General features: G+C 46.4%; 1 protein-coding gene across 2 annotated transcripts in view; it reads left to right on the forward strand.

Annotated features, from left to right (window-relative positions):
* LOC133374575 (unconventional myosin-Ie-like) overlaps nt 1-16707 on the forward strand; it is a 50619-nt gene that overhangs the window by 25018 nt on the left and 8894 nt on the right. For both annotated transcript variants that reach the window (XM_061605583.1, XM_061605584.1), the window contains exons 12-23: nt 346-432; nt 1205-1291; nt 2178-2345; nt 4833-4918; nt 5803-5884; nt 6364-6470; nt 7547-7645; nt 8462-8606; nt 9107-9221; nt 10377-10546; nt 10979-11124; nt 12184-12330. In XM_061605583.1, the coding sequence (XP_061461567.1) occupies nt 346-432; nt 1205-1291; nt 2178-2345; nt 4833-4918; nt 5803-5884; nt 6364-6470; nt 7547-7645; nt 8462-8606; nt 9107-9221; nt 10377-10546; nt 10979-11124; nt 12184-12330 (1439 nt within the window). The remainder of the gene's footprint in view (nt 1-345; nt 433-1204; nt 1292-2177; nt 2346-4832; nt 4919-5802; nt 5885-6363; nt 6471-7546; nt 7646-8461; nt 8607-9106; nt 9222-10376; nt 10547-10978; nt 11125-12183; nt 12331-16707) is intronic.

Genomic DNA, 16707 nt, shown 5'->3' on the forward strand with positions numbered 1-16707 from the left:
TAAGCTGCTCCGGGCACTTATTGCCAAAGGGCAGGGTATAAATGCTAAATATGCAATACATCACAAATAATATACACTTTTTATATGCAATTTTGTCTCATACACATAGTTTTGCAGGCAATTTTCTCCTAATTCCATGCATTTTATTTTCACTGATATATGCACGTTTATGCACTGGAAGCTCTGAGACCAGGGGATTGTTCTGACTGAGTCTGCTGCGCGAGGGGAGGGGAGCGGAGCCACAGAGATCAGGGCAATGGTGCCCAGCATTACCCCGTCTTTTCTGACATCTCTCCTGCAACACCAATATATTCTTGATGGCTCCTTTTTCCTTTCTCCCTGCAGAAAAATGGTTTTGAACAGTTTTGCATCAACTTTGTGAACGAGAAGCTGCAGCAGATTTTCATCGAGCTGACGCTGAAGGCTGAACAGGTAAGAGACAAGTGGGCCAGCTCTTTTCTTTTCAAGAATTGGAAACGCTTTTTGCGCATTTGGGGTTAGGCTGTGCGCAAATCTCTAGGTCACAAGCAACGGGAAGCATTTGCCAAACCGATTGACAGATGTGATCCCTGTAGGTAAAAAATGGTATGTATAAGGTATCTCCTCAACTGATTTGCTTAAGAAGTTGCGTGATACTGAATCAGACCAGGTGTTCAGATACTGGGTCTTTCCTAGCGCAGCCCTACCTGAAGATGCCATTGGGGATTCAACCTGGACCTTTTGAATGGCATGCAAGTGCTCTATCGCGGAGCTACGGGCTTTCCCCAACCCCATAAATTTGCTCAACCGATATCGATATATAGCAAATTGTTTTGAGCAAGTCTTGTTGCTTTTTTTTTAAGTGGAATGACAATAAATTTATAAATAACTTTTATATGTGCTTCAAGGAGTGTCCAAATTGTGGTGGTCGCTGGCAAATGACGCTGGACTCCATCTTCCATCAGTTCTGGCCAGTATGGCCAACAGCTGGGGATGATGGGAGCTGTAGTTCAGCAACATCTGGAGGGCCATCCCTGCTGCACTGGGTGCCTATTGGCTAGTGCCCGTGTTGTCATCCACACACAGTCCTAGGAGCAGTTTTGTGCTGATGTCGTCAGAGTCTCTTTATCTTGTGTTGTGCAAATTGCTCTTCTCATTTCTCCTTTCCTTTGGATTTCCCTGTTCCTCTCCTCCCCTCCTGCCATCCTCCTGTTCCGACCTGCAGGAGGAGTATGTGCAGGAGGGTATCCACTGGAACCCCATTGACTACTTCAACAACAAGGTTGTGTGTGACCTCATCGAGAACAAAGTGGTGAGTCTGGAAAGGTGGCGGAGCAGCTCTGCCCAACTTACAGATTTTTGTATCAATACCTGCCTTAACTGTCACCAGCTTCTCCCAAAGAACCCTGGGAATTGTAGTTTGGCGAGGGTGCTAAGCATGCCCTCTTAGAGACTGTTTGCGCCGTTTCCCACGCATGGAGCGGATGTCAGTTCCCAGGGGGTTCTGGGGAAAGGAGCAGACTCTTAGACCAGTTAAAGTCTGCAGTGTGGACATGTCTTCTGTGCCTGAGAACTCTAGTTTCCTAGGGAGGTAAGAGACTGCCAAACCAGTTTTAAATCTGCTGTGTAGTCATGCCCTTGCCTGATCAGGATTGGGAGGGATTTGCTAGAGGAGGAACAGGGAACATCTGTGGCCCTCAAGACGTTGTTGGACTCGAAGGCCCATAATTGTCCCTTGATCATTGATCATGCTGGCTGATGGGATCTGGGAGTCCAGCAACACTTAGAGGGCCACAGGTCCCTATCCCTGTGCTAGAGATGAATGAAGCAGTGTTCTGTGGTCCACGAAAGCTTATGCCATAATTAAACTGGTTAGTCTTTAAGGTGTCACAACATTCTTGGTTGGAAATAAATCAAAAGACAACCTAAATGTAAAACATGTTAATATATATATATATAAATTATAAATTTAATATATTAAATATATATCATGCTTTTATTTATTTATTTATTGCATTTATATACCGCCCTATAGCCAAAGCTCTTTGGGCGGTTTACAATTAATTACTTTTAATATATAAATGCAACAAATAATAAAAAAATGTATATGTGTGTACACAAAAACACAAACATCCTCCCCCCCTCCCCCCCAATAAACTGCTGGGTCCATTTTATTTTTCTCTCTCTCCCCCTCCCAGAATCCTCCGGGCCTGATGAGCATCCTGGACGACGTGTGTGCCACCATGCACGCCAAGGGCGAAGGGGCCGACCACACCCTCTTGCAGAAGCTCCAGTCTGCACTCGGAACCCACCCCCACTTCAACAGCTGGAACAAGGGCTTCGTCATCCATCACTACGCTGGCAAGGTCAGTGCCCGCTGGTGGGCAAAACTGAGCCTTCTACTTCTTCTTCTTATTATTTGAACTTACAAGATCTGAACAGGGTGGTTCACGACAGATGCTCTTGGAGGTCACTGATGAATACGGTCTCCATAAGTCGTAATCGGCTTGAAGGCACATAACAACAACATTTATTATTATTATTATTATTATTATTATTATTTCCATTTATGGACCGCTTACTATCTAAAAGATCTCAAAGTGGTTTACAATAGAATACAGAAGGTACAATAAAAAACATATCAAATTAATTTACAAAGCAAAATACATAAACAATATCCATACACATAAACATACACATAAACACCGTATAAAAGTCAGAATTCACCAAGGGAAGCCTGTAAACCGCCCTCCCCGCTCTATAAAAGAAAACTGAAATGATGTGGACCATGGAGGAGGGCAAGAAGCAGGTAAAAGGTTATCGCTCCCCTGGTGCGGCTTGCCGCCATTTCTCTTGCCTCTCCTTCCTCCCGGGGATGAACGGCTGGAGGAAAAACTCAGACAATAGACAGCACAGCACTAGCTTAAATATTGGAGGCCTTAACACCTGGCATCCACAGCACATACCAGCCAGTTAATCAGAGTCCAGGTACGGCAGTAGGTTTTTGTAGAAACAAGCTTCTTAGCAGACTGAAGTTGAGAAGCTGAGATTACAGCACAGGACTTTTAATTTGCAGTCTGAAACTTCAGATTCAGTTTCTAGCAAGTCTTGAGCTGTGGGTAGATCTCCCTTCCTTCCTGTGCATCCCATTTTTTTAAAAAAGTAATTTAAGCGTTGCCGGCCCTGTTGTTGGGGAGAAGGAGGCAGCTGCCTCAGGAGGCACATGCCAGAGGGCTGGCGGCCACACACAGACAATTCTGGGTGTGGAAGAGGAAGCTGCCATGTGATACACAGGAAGCTGCCCTATACCAAGTCAGACTCCTTGGTCCATTGAGCTCAGTGCTGTTGATACCGACTGGCAGCAGCTCTCCAAGATTTTTCAGAGTCTTTCCCAGACTTACCTGGAGATGTTGCCGAGGACTGAACCTGGGGCCTTCTGTGTGCAAAGCCAGGTGCTTGGCCGCTGAGGTGCAGGCCTTGCCCTGCATCCCATAAACAGTAAGGTTCAGCTGCCAGTCCAGTGGGATTCTCCAAATGGAATGGGGGAGGGAAGAGATATTTCTGGCTGGGGCAATGGGAGGTATAGTCTAAAACTGCTAGAGGGCACCAGATCGTCAACAGATGGTCTAGTGCAAATTAATAATAATATGATGTGGTTTAGAACAGTGGTCCCCACCCTTTCTTCCCTCCCTGCAGACCACTTGAAAAATTTTGAGCATGTTGGTAGACCGTTGAGAGCCAGTGTGGTCTAGTGGTTAAGGGGTTGGACTACGACCTGGGAGACCAGAGTTCGAATCCCCACACAGCCATGAAGCTCACTGGGTGACCTTGGGCCAGTCACTGCCTCTCAGCCTCAGAGGAAGGCAATGGTGAACCCCCTCTGAATACCGCGTACCATGAAAACCCTATTCACAGTGTCGCCATAAGTTGGGATCAACTTGAAGGCAGTCCGTTTCCACTTTGGTGGACCACTGAATGATTTTTCTATCTGATGTAGCAATTGTAATTCTACAAAATTCAAACTGTAATACACCAGTATACAATCTAGGAAATAAAAGGAAGCAATAAAAGTGCAATTAAAAATCAGTAGGACTGTTCAGTGTGGTGGGTGTGCCATCTCCCATCTTCAACCCCAAATCCGCAGGCATGCTTTGGACCACCTGAATGCATCTTGCAGAGCACAGCTTGGGAACCCCTGGTCGATAAACTTTTTAAATTAAAAAAAAAATGTTTTGACTTACAGCCCAATCCATCACACCATCAAAAGTGTGTATGTGTGAATGATATATCGCTGAAGGGACTGAAGGCCGAGACCGAAACTGATTGTATTTCCCCCCCCTTTTTTTTTAGTTTTACCTCTTTAGTCCCCTTTTACTATCACTCTTCTAGGTTTCTTAACTGTATTTTATAATCTATTTTAATGTTCTTTCATTGTGTATGATTTTATTGTGAGCACTCCTGAGTGCCCTATTGTCGGGTAGAAGGGCAGGATAGAAATATTTTAAATAAATTATATATATATTATTTATTTATTATTATTTATTTTATTATACATGTATACCGCCCCATAGCTGAAGCTCTCTGGGCGGTTTACAGTAATTAATTACTGTAAATAAAACTACTCACTCATTGAAAATGGTTTTCAATTAATTATGAAAGCCATGAGGAATATGAATATGCAGAAATGCAAATAAAGTGAAAGACAAGTGTACCAAAAAGTGTGCCAGAGAGGCTATGAGGTGGGGAGGTGGGTGAGCCTTTTTACAGGGTGTGGGATTTCCCCCCTCCCTCTTGGAATCTACACGTCTCAGCAGCATCCAGGAACCTGAGCCGCTTTCTTTCTGCCCTTGCAGGTCTCGTACGACGTGGAGGGTTTCTGCGAGCGCAACCGCGACGTCCTCTTTACTGACCTCATTGAGCTGATGCAGAGGAGTGAGATGTGAGGGGGGGGTGCATGGAGAGAAAGTGTTGGGGCCCCTCAGAAGCAGCCATGGCCAGGGATGGGGGAGAATATCCCCTAAATCAGACTTAGTACCGGATTTCGACTGAATCCGACAGTCCGCTGTCTTTTTGGACCGACACCGATTTCTTTCGGCGGACCACAGCTGTAATCGGCACGGATTCCCTCCCCCCCCCATTTTTTCCCTGATTTTACATCATTATCTTTGTAATTGTATTTCCTCTAAGTTGATGCATTCGTAACGGTTGTGTAGGTGTGATAGCGGTCGCCATTAACGTCCATTAACCCGAGGCAAGAGACAGAGTCAAAGGTGATTTATCTGCCTCAATACGTAAATGGGGGGGGAAAGTGAAACGTGATCATTTACATAAGCATTTATGTTAAAAATTGTGCAGGTTTTTTTGCCAACAAACAAAAACCAGCAAATCGAATCAGCAAGTGCAAAGCGAATGACGGACTATTGGAATACAAGCAGATCGGAACTAGGGAACCCCATCCCTAGCCATGGCCCTCCTGGCCAGCTCCCCATCTCTTCCTAAGCTTTAACTAAGAGATTTCCTTCCTGGCGTCCTCTCAATCCCGTGAGCATGACCCTTTGGGATGGCATTTCACACCTGGAAAGATGCGGGTTCAAATCCCAACTCAGTTATATGGGCCCTGGGGGTGGTGCCTCAGTGCCCCCCCCATCTGTAAAATGGGAAGATTAAGGATTGGCTTGCATAGGCAACATCTAGGAGAATTTGTTTAAAAGTGTTATGCAACTGATGACTCTTTGTGTCGCCCCTGTGCTTTGGACACAAACCCAGTTCAAACTCTTTCTAGAAGGAAAATAATTGATTTTAAGTTTCTCTTTTCGTTGAAAGCCCCTTCATCCAAGAGCTCTTTCCGGAAAGCCTCAATGCAGAGAAGAAAGGTCGTCCCACCACAGCCGGCAGTAAGATCAAGGTACTGTGGTTGGGCAGGGAATGTGGAGATAAGGAACGTGTGTGTTTGTATATGCATAGAATTGTTTGCTTTAAGAAATGTATGCATGTAGCGGCCGTTAGGTTGGGCTGTGGCAAAGGTGGGGAGTTAAAATAAGCAGGGCCATTTCATTGGCACAGCTAAGAGACCAGCACCTTTTTTCCACTTAAGCTTTTCCACCCCAGCTGGTTGCTAGAAGAACACATAACTAAGGGTTATGTCCAAAGTTCGTCCTACTCAGAGCAGACCCCTCGAAACTGATGGATATGACTAAGATGGGTCTATTCTAAGTTGAATTTAGTTGGATGCAACCCTAAGAACTTCATCCCCGAGCTTACTTATTTCCTCCTCCCTCCTTATCCACTTTCCTTTCGTGTCATGACTTAATAAAATAGATAACAGAACAAAACATTTTCTTCTTTCTCGCTCCCCTCTGCCTCCCCTCCGCACACAATGAAAAGAAACAAGCCAACAACCTGGTCAGCACGCTGATGAAATGCACCCCTCACTACATCAGATGCATCAAGCCAAACGAGACCAAGAGGCCCCGTGATTGGGAAGAGAGCAGGTGGGGACCTGTGGGGCGTCACAGAGTGCAGGGAGGGGGAAGAGGATGACGTTGGGGGGGGGGAGTTGCTTCTTTAATAAAATTTGTTTGCCCTGTAGGGCATCAGTTCTTCTGCAAGATTCTGTTCCCAGGGATTTCTGGTGTTGTGTGGAAGGGTGTCGGCAACTAGAAGCCCCCGTGCCAGTCAAGTCAGTTGCCACTCTTATACTGATGAAAAAGGGGAATGAGGGGGAGAGAGTACTTAGGAACAGAAGAACCTGCCTTTATACTGAGTCCATCTACCTCAGTATTGTCTACACTGACTGGCAGCAGTTCTGCAGAGTTTCAGGCAGGGGGTCCTTCCCAGCCCTGCCTGGATATACCTCTGGGGACTGTACCTTTTGCATGCAAAGCAGATGCTCTAACCACTGAGCTACAGCTCTTCCTTTGTTTCCCCCTAGAGTAACTTAACTTAAAAGAATAGCTGCTGTCATAAATGGTGGCCATGGACACCATCTTAGGCAGTTTTTAAAAAGGGATTAGATCGATTGCATTGCGCAGGGGGTTGGACTTGATGGCCTTATAGGCCCCTTCCAACTCTACTATTCTATGATTCTAAGTCTATGCGTCATGATAGCTTTAAAAACAGAACCCCCCTGTTCAGAAGCACTATACCCCTGAATGTCAGGCACTAGAGACAAGCCGCAAAGGAGGACATTATGCCTTTGTTCCCTGTGGCCTGTAAGATCCCCAGAGGCTGCCCACTGTTGGAAACAGGATTCTGGATGAGATGGACCCTCACTTTGATCCAGCAGGGCTCTTTCATCACTTTAGATCCATAAACCAGGGACAGCCCCCACCCTCAGCTCTTTCCTGGTTTCTGATTTTGCTTGCCTCAGTTATAAATGATCTACATGGAACCTCTGGGTCCAGGCGCAGTCCATCTTTGAACAGCAGGTGCCGCAGGGCAGGCGTAGGATCCAGACAACCCTCCCCCTGCACCCCCACCTCCATCTCCAATTTGATCCTGTGATGGGACCAGATGAGAAGAGTTGCTTAAGTAGTCCCAGGGGCCCTCAATTTCTGCTTTTCCCCAGAGTGAAGCACCAAGTGGAATATTTGGGCTTGCGGGAGAATATCCGGGTGCGCCGAGCCGGCTATGCCTACCGGCGGACCTTCCAAAAATTCCTCCATAGGTAAGACGCTGTGTTGCCAACTGACCAGAGGGAAAAACCTACCCTATTTTATTTTATTCATTTATTTCGATTTCTATACCGCCCACAGCCAAAAGGCTCTCAGGGCGGTGCACAACATAGAGTAAAATACAATAAAATTACAAAGGTCAGTAAAAAGCATACATATTAAACAGTAAAACAGCCTGGTATAAATTGAAAGCTAAAAAATAAATTAAGTTAAAATGCCTGGGAGAATAAAAAGGTTTTAACCTGGCGCCGAAAAGATAAAAGTGTAGGCGCCAGGCGTACCTCATCGGGGAGACTGTTCCATAATTCGGGGGCCACTACTGAAAAGGCCCTGGATCTTGTTACAACCCTCCGAGCCTCTCTGTGGGTCGGGACTCGGAGGAGGGCCTTTGATGTTGAACATAGTGAGCGGGTAGGTTCATATCGGGAGAGGCGTTCCGCTAGGTATTGTGGTCCCGCGCCGTGTAAGGCTTTATAAGTCAAAACTAGCACTTTGAATTTAGCCCGGAAACAAATAGGTAGCCAGTGCAAACGAGCCAGGACAGGTGTTATATGTGCGGACTGCCTGGTCCTCGTCAACAGTCTAGCAGTCTAACCTGCTCCTCTACCTTTGGCCAGTTATAAATCATTGGGGAACACTTCCCATGTTATGGGGAAGAGGGACTGTCTCCTTTCTATTATCCGGAAGAAAAAAAAGCAGAAAGCAAGCAGAAGGTGCCAGCCAGCAAGCACCCAAGAGTTTTCAGAACTCAGTGAGATCCTGCATGCGCACATGCGTGCACACATATATCCTTTCTCTCTCTTGGCCAGATACGCCATCCTGACGCCACAGACCTGGCCATCTTGGCGTGGGGACAAGAAACAGGGGGTGGTGCACCTGATGAAATCTGTCAACATGGACCCTGACCAGTTTCAGCTGGGCCGGACCAAGGTCTTCATCAAAGCCCCTGAGTCGGTGAGTGGAGGAGAGCAGGGCCTCCTCGGGAGTAAGTCTGAGGCAGCGGGGAAGACGGCACCGCCTTAGTCTGTCTGTCTTTTTTCCTTCTCCGCACATCTTCCTTCCTTGCACATCTATCTAATCGTGAATTGAGATGGGGGCCGCACCTGTTTGGCTCAGGGTGACTCAACCCATGCCCAGTGAAAATGGTTCATTTTCACACCCAGCCTGAAAAGCTAAAGGGACTTTGTGCTTGTTCCGGATTGGAGCACATTCTATTTTTTGAGTTGTTTTTAAATGACACACAGAAATGCTTAAATGACACACAGAGACGGCTTCCCCCTTTGGAGCCTGCAAACGGCTTCCTGTTACTTGCCGCCCTGAGCCTGGGAGGAAGGCCAGGATATAAATCTAATTAATTAATTGAATACATACATACATGCATAATATTTTGCAGTGAGACTGGCCCCGGCCATGCCTTCAAGGAGTCATCTCCTCCTCCCCCTTTCTCTCTACAGCTTTTCCTCCTCGAGGAGATGCGGGAGCGCCGCTACGATGGCTACGCCCGTGTCATCCAGAAGGCGTGGCGCAAGCATGTGGCAGTGCAGAAATATATCCAGATGAGGGAAGAGGGTGAGCCTACTTTCTCCCTTCCTTAGTAGATCCAGCTGAACCCGAAGACCGATTTCGCAGCTCAGGGCCGAGTGGGGAGCTTTTATTTCCCCAGTGGCGGAATCCCACAGTGCTCCGCAGGTGCCATGTGGGCGGGGCCATGCGGTCCCTTCCTGTGCAGATCATTGGCTGGTGCGGCACAACGCCTTCATGCGCAGGTGGCCGGATCTGCGTGGGATTGAGCCCAAAGGAAGCAGCTTCTTTTAAGGGGTCCAGTCAGCTCGGAGGGCCACCTCGGATTAAATATCAAGTTTCTCTCTACCTGATTGAATTATCTCTAGCTTGGCCCAACTTGCAGGCTAAACGAAAACCATTTAGCATCACAGCGGGGCACTCTGTCCCCCTCTAGTGGTGACACTAAAGAGGCGTTTGCTCTGTAGCCCCCTCTGGTGCCAGAGCGTGGAACGTCAGGCTCGGGAGCTGAATGTGGCCCTGAAGGCCTCTGTCTCCGGCCCTCAAGGTTCTCTTGAGGTCTTGACCCTTCAGAGGCCCTGCTCTTTGCCTTCATAAGAACATAGGAGCTGCCTTATTCTGAGTTAGACCATCAGTCCATCTAGCTCAGTATTGTCCACACTGACTGGTAGGATTTCAGTTTGAGGACAATTCTCATTGGGGATTGATCCTGGAGCTGTGACGATGCCTCTTGCATTTATTGCTCTTTCCACTTTTTTGCCTCTGGCCATGCCCACCACTGCATGTGGCCCCTGGAAGGCTCCTTGTGACAGAATGTGGCCCTTGGGCTGAAAAAGGAGGCTCCCTCCCCCAGCTTTACCAGTAGCACCAGTGCTTGATTTACAAGGCCTGGCCCCATTACCTTCGGTGACAGCCTCCTTAGCTATGAAGGGGTGGGGACATAATTTGTCTAAACTTGCCTGCGAGTCAGTGGGGCTTGCGTGTAACTGCCCCCTAATTTAAACAAGGGCCAGCACAAAGCCCGAAACAGAGGTCTTCTGGCCTCAGATCCTGTGTCGGCACTGCACGGCTTAGCCACTGGATTGTGTGAATTCACTTCTGGGAATTCAGCTATCTCTGAGCTTGCGCAGAGTGCCTTTCCCCTCGCTGGTGGCTGACCTCCACCGGGGCTAATGGAGAGTTTCCTATTTCTGTCCCCTGAAGCATCCAACATTGTTTTGAACAAGAAGGAGCGGCGCCGGAACAGCATCAACCGGAACTTTGTGGGTGACTACATCGGCCTGGAGACGCACCCGGAACTCCGGCGCTTTGTGGGCCGGCGGGAGCGCATTGACTTTGCTGACACTGTTGTCAAGTACGACCGGCGCTTCAAGGTGAGCTCTGGATCCTCCTCCTCTCTTGGGTAAGGGGAGCCTGTGCGGGCATCTTCCTGCAAGGGGGCGGGAGAAATGGCACAGAACCATCCAACGAGGGCTGAGCATGCGCAATGGGATGCAGATCGTTGGAAGAGAAAAAAACAACCAGGGGTTGGTGGAGGAAGGGAATGGAATGGAGTATTTTGGAAAAGCGTACGGCTGGCTGGAACCCTGAGCGGGAGCACTCCATTCCACAACATTTTGTTTTGGATCCCTCTTGTCCCCCCCCCTTTTTTTTTAAATCCTTTTAGGCTCACAAACCTTCTCCCCAAATGCATTGCAGCCGGGTAAATCCTACAAAACGCATTGTGCTTAGAAATCCCTTTGCTTGTCATCCCCTCTTGCAAACCAACCGTTTCACTGTTTTGTTTTTCCCCGCTGCTCCTGCAGACGGTGAAGCGGGACTTGATCCTGACCCCCAAGTTCCTCTACCTGATCGGCCGCGAGAAGGTGAAGCAAGGGCCGGATAAAGGGGCCATCAAGGAGGTCTTGAAGAGGCAAATCGAAGTGGAGAAGATCCAGTCAGTGTCCTTGAGGTGAGCGACGACAGGGCTTGGGGAGGAGCACAGAGGTGAGTGGGTCGCAGGAAGGCCAGCACCAGAACGTTGAATCTCCTTCTTCCCTCTTGACCAAATGTGGCCCTCAGACCTCTCTATCTGGCCCTCAGGACCCTCCAAAGATCACACTCTTCACTGGCCTTGTTTTGCACCCTGAGAGTTGTGGCCAGTATCAAGCTCTACTCAGAGCAGGCCCATTAAAATTAATCAAGGGGACTAACTTTGGTGCATTGATTTCAATGGATCTACTCTTAATAAGCCATGTTGGCTACCAAACCATCCACATGCCAGACGAGGCTGCCTGTTGGATCAGGCCAAGGGGAGCATCCTCACAGTGGCCACTCTTACCCCCCACAAGTGTTTTTTTCTGGCCTGGAAGTGTCCTTGATGTTGTGTTTCTTGTGATTGTCATTTGTTTTGAACTGTTAATATTTTATTTTTAAATTGCTGAATAATACGTCACTGGGGATCGCAAATGGGGAGAGCTGCCGTTGCGCTCAGCTCCTGTTTTGGGGCTTCCCTTTGGGGACAGGATGCTGGACTAGGCAGCCCCCTGTGGCTTGATCCGGCAGCCTTGGCTCTTCTGGGGTTCTTGCAGACAGCTTTAAAGAGAGTAGACAATTTCATGGAGGTTAAGGCTTCTGCTGCAGGGGTGAGACTGGGCTGCAGCCATCAACGGCCCATTCCTCTTGCCTTGCCCCCTCACCCTGGATCTTTCTGACATCCTTCTGGGGGCTGCTCTTTGCCAGGAAGATGTGTTTGGCTGTTAGGTCTGGTGTTTTGCGGGGGAAGTGATAAGTTTTTCATTGTCTTAACTTGTTGTAATATGTTTTTTCTTCCTTGTCTTTGTGAGCTGCCTTGGGGACCTTTTTGGCCAGAAGGCAGCATAGAAATAAAAAATCACTTCAATGGCTACTAGCCATGTGGGTTTTATTGCAACTGGCTGGCCACTGTGAGAGCAGGAGCCCTCTTTGGCCCGATCTCTCTTTTTTAGCTTCCGAGGTTCTTGACGCTCTCCCCCATACTCTCCCTCCCAAGCACCTTGCAGGACGACTTCATCATCATCCACGAGCCGCAGTACGACAGCGTCCTGGAATCCGTCTTTAAGACGGAGCTGTTGAGTGTGCTCTATAAGCGCTATGAAGAGAGGATGCAGAAGCAGCTGCTGGTCAAGTTCAGCAACCAGTGAGTAAGCTACAAACTCTCTTGAGCCTATAAGATCTTAGTCCTGTTGGTTCAGGCTGAGGTGGGGCCACCTCGGTTGAGTTCCTTTTTTCCAACAGCGGCATCCAGGGATGAAGGCACGGAGGCCCTCCCCCTGTTGATGTTTGCTGCTTTGTCGTACTCTTGAGGTAGAGTTCCTCTGGCTGTGGAGGCTCCATTGGGTTATTAAGGGCCGTTAGCTGTCGGTTGGCCCATTTAGGAATACAGGAATGATATATTAGCGTTACAACGTCTTTGGGATATTTAATTTAGCGGGAAAGTACCCAAGAATTGTCTTGCTGGATCGATCAAAGTGGGGCTATTTTGTGCAGGTTCCTGTTGCCAACAGTGGCTTAGGGAGATAGAAAGGTGCCTTATATACTGAGCCAGACCCTTGACTAATCTAGCTCAGTATCTTCCACTCTGAGCAGTCCTGTCCTGTGTTGATGTTACTTGTGGTACTCTGAAATAGACTGCCCCTTCTGGTATACTTGTGGTATTCATTTATTTTAAGTTTATATCCTGCACCCAGAGCGGCAAACGTGTCAGTACTAAAGTAATACAAATAAAACTTCTAAAAACAGTTTAAAAAACAGCCTTCTAAAAACAGTTAAAAACTAAACGCAATCACTCAATCAATCAATCTTTATTGATACAGTCATAGACCAAAAGACATTTATAAATAAAACTACATACATTTATAATAAAAGGTTACAAAGTTGCATTCATGTTAAAACAATAAAACAACAAGGAAAACAGTTACAGTTGGGTGGCGGAAGCTTCTGAAGGGATAGATGCCTTCCGAATTGATTGAGCCGCGAAAATATATTTAGCAACTGACAAGATAGTATCCTTATTAGCCGCTGACAAAAGATGTAAGAGTAAACAGTTAAGCGGTTTGTAGGGGTATTTATTTATGATGGGGGTTATGAATTTGGAGCGAATATCGTCATATAGGGCGCACTCAAAGATGACATGAAAGAGAGTTTCTATGGCGCTGACACCACAAAAGCATAATCGGTTTGCATACGGGATACGTTTAAATCTCCCTTCAAGTAAGGCAGAGATAAGACAGTTAAATCTAGCCTTTGTAAAGGCTAGACGATATTTGGGGATCGTAAGAGTTTCCAGATAAGGGGCACTGAGCATAGGCACAAAGCTCAGACCAAAATGAATAGGAGAACAGGTCGAGGTGGCTGCAGTTATGGAGCGTTGGAAGTCCATATCGTTAATACGAGTCCGGATAGAATGTTTAACTGTCTCTGGAGCGAGGGACATCAGATGTTCAATTGAGAGGCCAATACTTGCAAGGTAATTTGTAAACGTACGGGCCCATTTCGAGGTAAAAGAGTCTTCCCAGAGTAAAGGGAGATAGCCAGTAGATTTTTCATAAGACATTTGAAACCAGAAATTTAGGGCGGCCAACCACGCTTGAGACTCAAGTGAGACTAGGCCAGATTCTAACCTAAGGACCGCCGCAGGAACGCACCTGGGAACGCCAAAAATTTGTCTGAGAAACAAGGAGAGAACTGCCTCCACAGAAGAGTTGAAGGCGCCAATCCATAAAGGTACCCCGTAGAGAAGTTGAGAAATAGTTTTGGATCTAAAAACCTTTAGGGCTGCTGGAATGTATTGTCCTCCTTTAGTGAAGAAGAACCTTCGAATACCACTGGCTGAGTTGCGAGCAGTAGAAATAGCCCCTCGGATATGGGGAGTCCAGGACAGAGAGGAATGAAATAGTATACCAAGGTATTTGAAATGAGAAACCTGTTCTATTTTATGGGTATTGATTGTCCATACGTGAGGAGGAGAGTGCTTGGCAAAAGCTAAGATCTTAGTTTTGGAAAAGTTTATAGATAGTTTGTTATCATGACAGAAACTCATAAAAGCTTTAGTTAGGCGTTTGAGTCCTACTTTAGAAACAGAAAGGAGAACAGCGTCATCTGCATACAATAACAAGGGACAATGCAGGTTTGCTAACTTAGGGGGGTGGAAGTCCGGGGATTGACAATAAAGGGACAGATCATTCATGAAAAAATTAAATAAAAGTGGGGCTAGTATGCAGCCTTGTCTAACTCCTTTTGTTGTAGTAATGGGGTTTGTGAGATGACCTTCACAACTACATCTAACACGAAAGGATGTGTGGTGGTGCAGACGGCTAATTAAGAAGAGGAGTCTCTTGTCGATCGTAGATTTTGTGAGTTTCGCCCATAGTATCTCCCTAGGGATGGAATCAAAAGCCGATTTCAAGTCAACAAAGGCAACAAACAGGCCGTTACCCCAGCAGTTCTTGTATTTTTCAGCTAAGTGATTTAAAATCACACAGTGTTCTATCCCAGACCTACCTTTCCGGAAAGCTGCCTGCTCCCTCCCAAGGATATTATCCTCCTCCAACCAAGATGAGAGTCTCTCTTTTAAGTAGCAGGCATATAGTTTGCCAATAATGGAAAGGAGGCTAATTGGGCAGTAATTTGCTGGGTCCTCTTTGTTCCCTTTTTTAAATATAGGGATAACTATGGATTCGAGCCAAGACTCAGGGAAGCATCCAGAATTATTGATCAGAGTAAAGAAATTTGCTAGAAGAGGGGCCCACCAAGCTTGGTGCACCTTCAACATTTCAGAAAGTATATTATCAGGTCCAGGAGCTTTGCCGGATTTCAAGCTAGCAATCAAATCAATAATTTCTTTTTGGGTTACAGGTGGCCAAGTGGGAAGATTTGTTAAATTATCAATAAAGGAAACAGCATTTACAGTCTCGTTGTTTGCAGAAAAATATTTCTCCCAGAGGTATGGGGAAATGTGGCAAGGGACCGGATTTAGTGGGCTCATAGAACCAGAAACCAGCTCCCAAAAACACTTCGAATTATTTGATCTGGAAGCTTGAATTAAGGCTTCCCAATCTTCATGCATCACCTGCCTTTTTTTGATGACTATCATATGCTTGTAGTATTTTTTGATAATAAAATACTCAGGGGGGAGGGTGGTTAAATTTTGGTGTCAATATTGATGGTATAGCCGTCTCAGCTGTTTCTTAGCATCAAGACAGTCCTTATCAAACCATCTGGGAAAACCAGTGGTAGGAGGAGCCCTGAAGGAAGAAGATGGTGGGATAATAGAGGCTTTAAGTTTTGTAATTAAGGAGTTATACACTATTGACGCTAAATATGAATCAGAAGCATGCATGATCTCCCTCTGTAAGGACAGGGCAGAGGGGGAAGTGAGAAATAAGGCCACATTAGAGGCTACTGTGGGAGTCCAAAATGTCCTTTTATGGGTGGGGTGGATTAGATTTGCCATTGGTTTATGGGTAAGGAGCAAGCGACCGCATTCTGGTAGATAAAAGGAAAAGGTAAGGGGAAGGTGATCACTATCCTGTCTGGAGCCGACAGAAAAGTCCAAAATAAACCTGAACAGGGAATGCGAGATCAAGGTGTAATCGATGACACTGCACCTGAGGCCAGAAATGTAGGTAAATTCCGCACATGAATCTATCTGCTTATGACCGTTCAACATTATTAGGCTGTGTCTAGCAAGGAATCGGTATAAACATATTCCACCATAATTTATCTTGGGGTCCTTGGAAGTCCTAGCATAGCCTGGGAGGTATGGGGCGGTGTCCTCGCCCCCCCAGAGGTTTGAAGCAAATAGCGCATCATTGTGGGGGCCAGACCTGGCGTTGAAATCACCCATAACAATGAGAGGCGCTTTGGGGAATTTAGCCTCGAGTGATGTTAGATAATTGGTAAGAACGTCCCAGTCACAGTCAATTTGTGCCCGAGAGGCATGAGGGGGAATATAAACATTTACTAACAGAAGAGAAAATGTGCTAAAAGATAATAAAACAGCCTGTGCAATGTTTTTACAAGGGGTTAAACTTATAGAGCGAGCTGTTACAGAAGTAGAAATGAGTATGGCTAGGCCTCCTTTGGGTCTGCCTTTGGAACTGGGTTGGGAATAAGTCGCTGGTAAACATGAACAAGAGAAACCATCCACTATTAATTTAAGGGTACACCACGTCTCCTGTAAGAAAATTAAGTCAAATTTGTTCAGAAAAGTAATAAAGTCAGGAATTTTTTGTTTGGCATTCCACCCTGCAATGTTCCAGGAGAGAAGGTGGAATGTAAAATTAGGTGAGAGAACAGAAACCTGGCATGCATTAATAATTGAATTCGTAGGATTAGAAATTTCCTTTGCTGTATAAGATTTGCAGAGTGAGTGCTGTGATGTCCTGAAATGAGGGTTTACCATTTTTTCAGGAGATTCACAGGTTAGAATCGGGTTTTTAGAATTTAATAAGGGTTGTCAAGTCAGTTCAGGAACCTCATGTACTATCACATCACATATTGTGCTAGGTCTACA

The sequence above is a fragment of the Rhineura floridana genome, chromosome 22, assembly GCF_030035675.1.
Source record: "Rhineura floridana isolate rRhiFlo1 chromosome 22, rRhiFlo1.hap2, whole genome shotgun sequence".
In the NCBI taxonomy this organism is placed as follows: domain Eukaryota; kingdom Metazoa; phylum Chordata; class Lepidosauria; order Squamata; family Rhineuridae; genus Rhineura; species Rhineura floridana.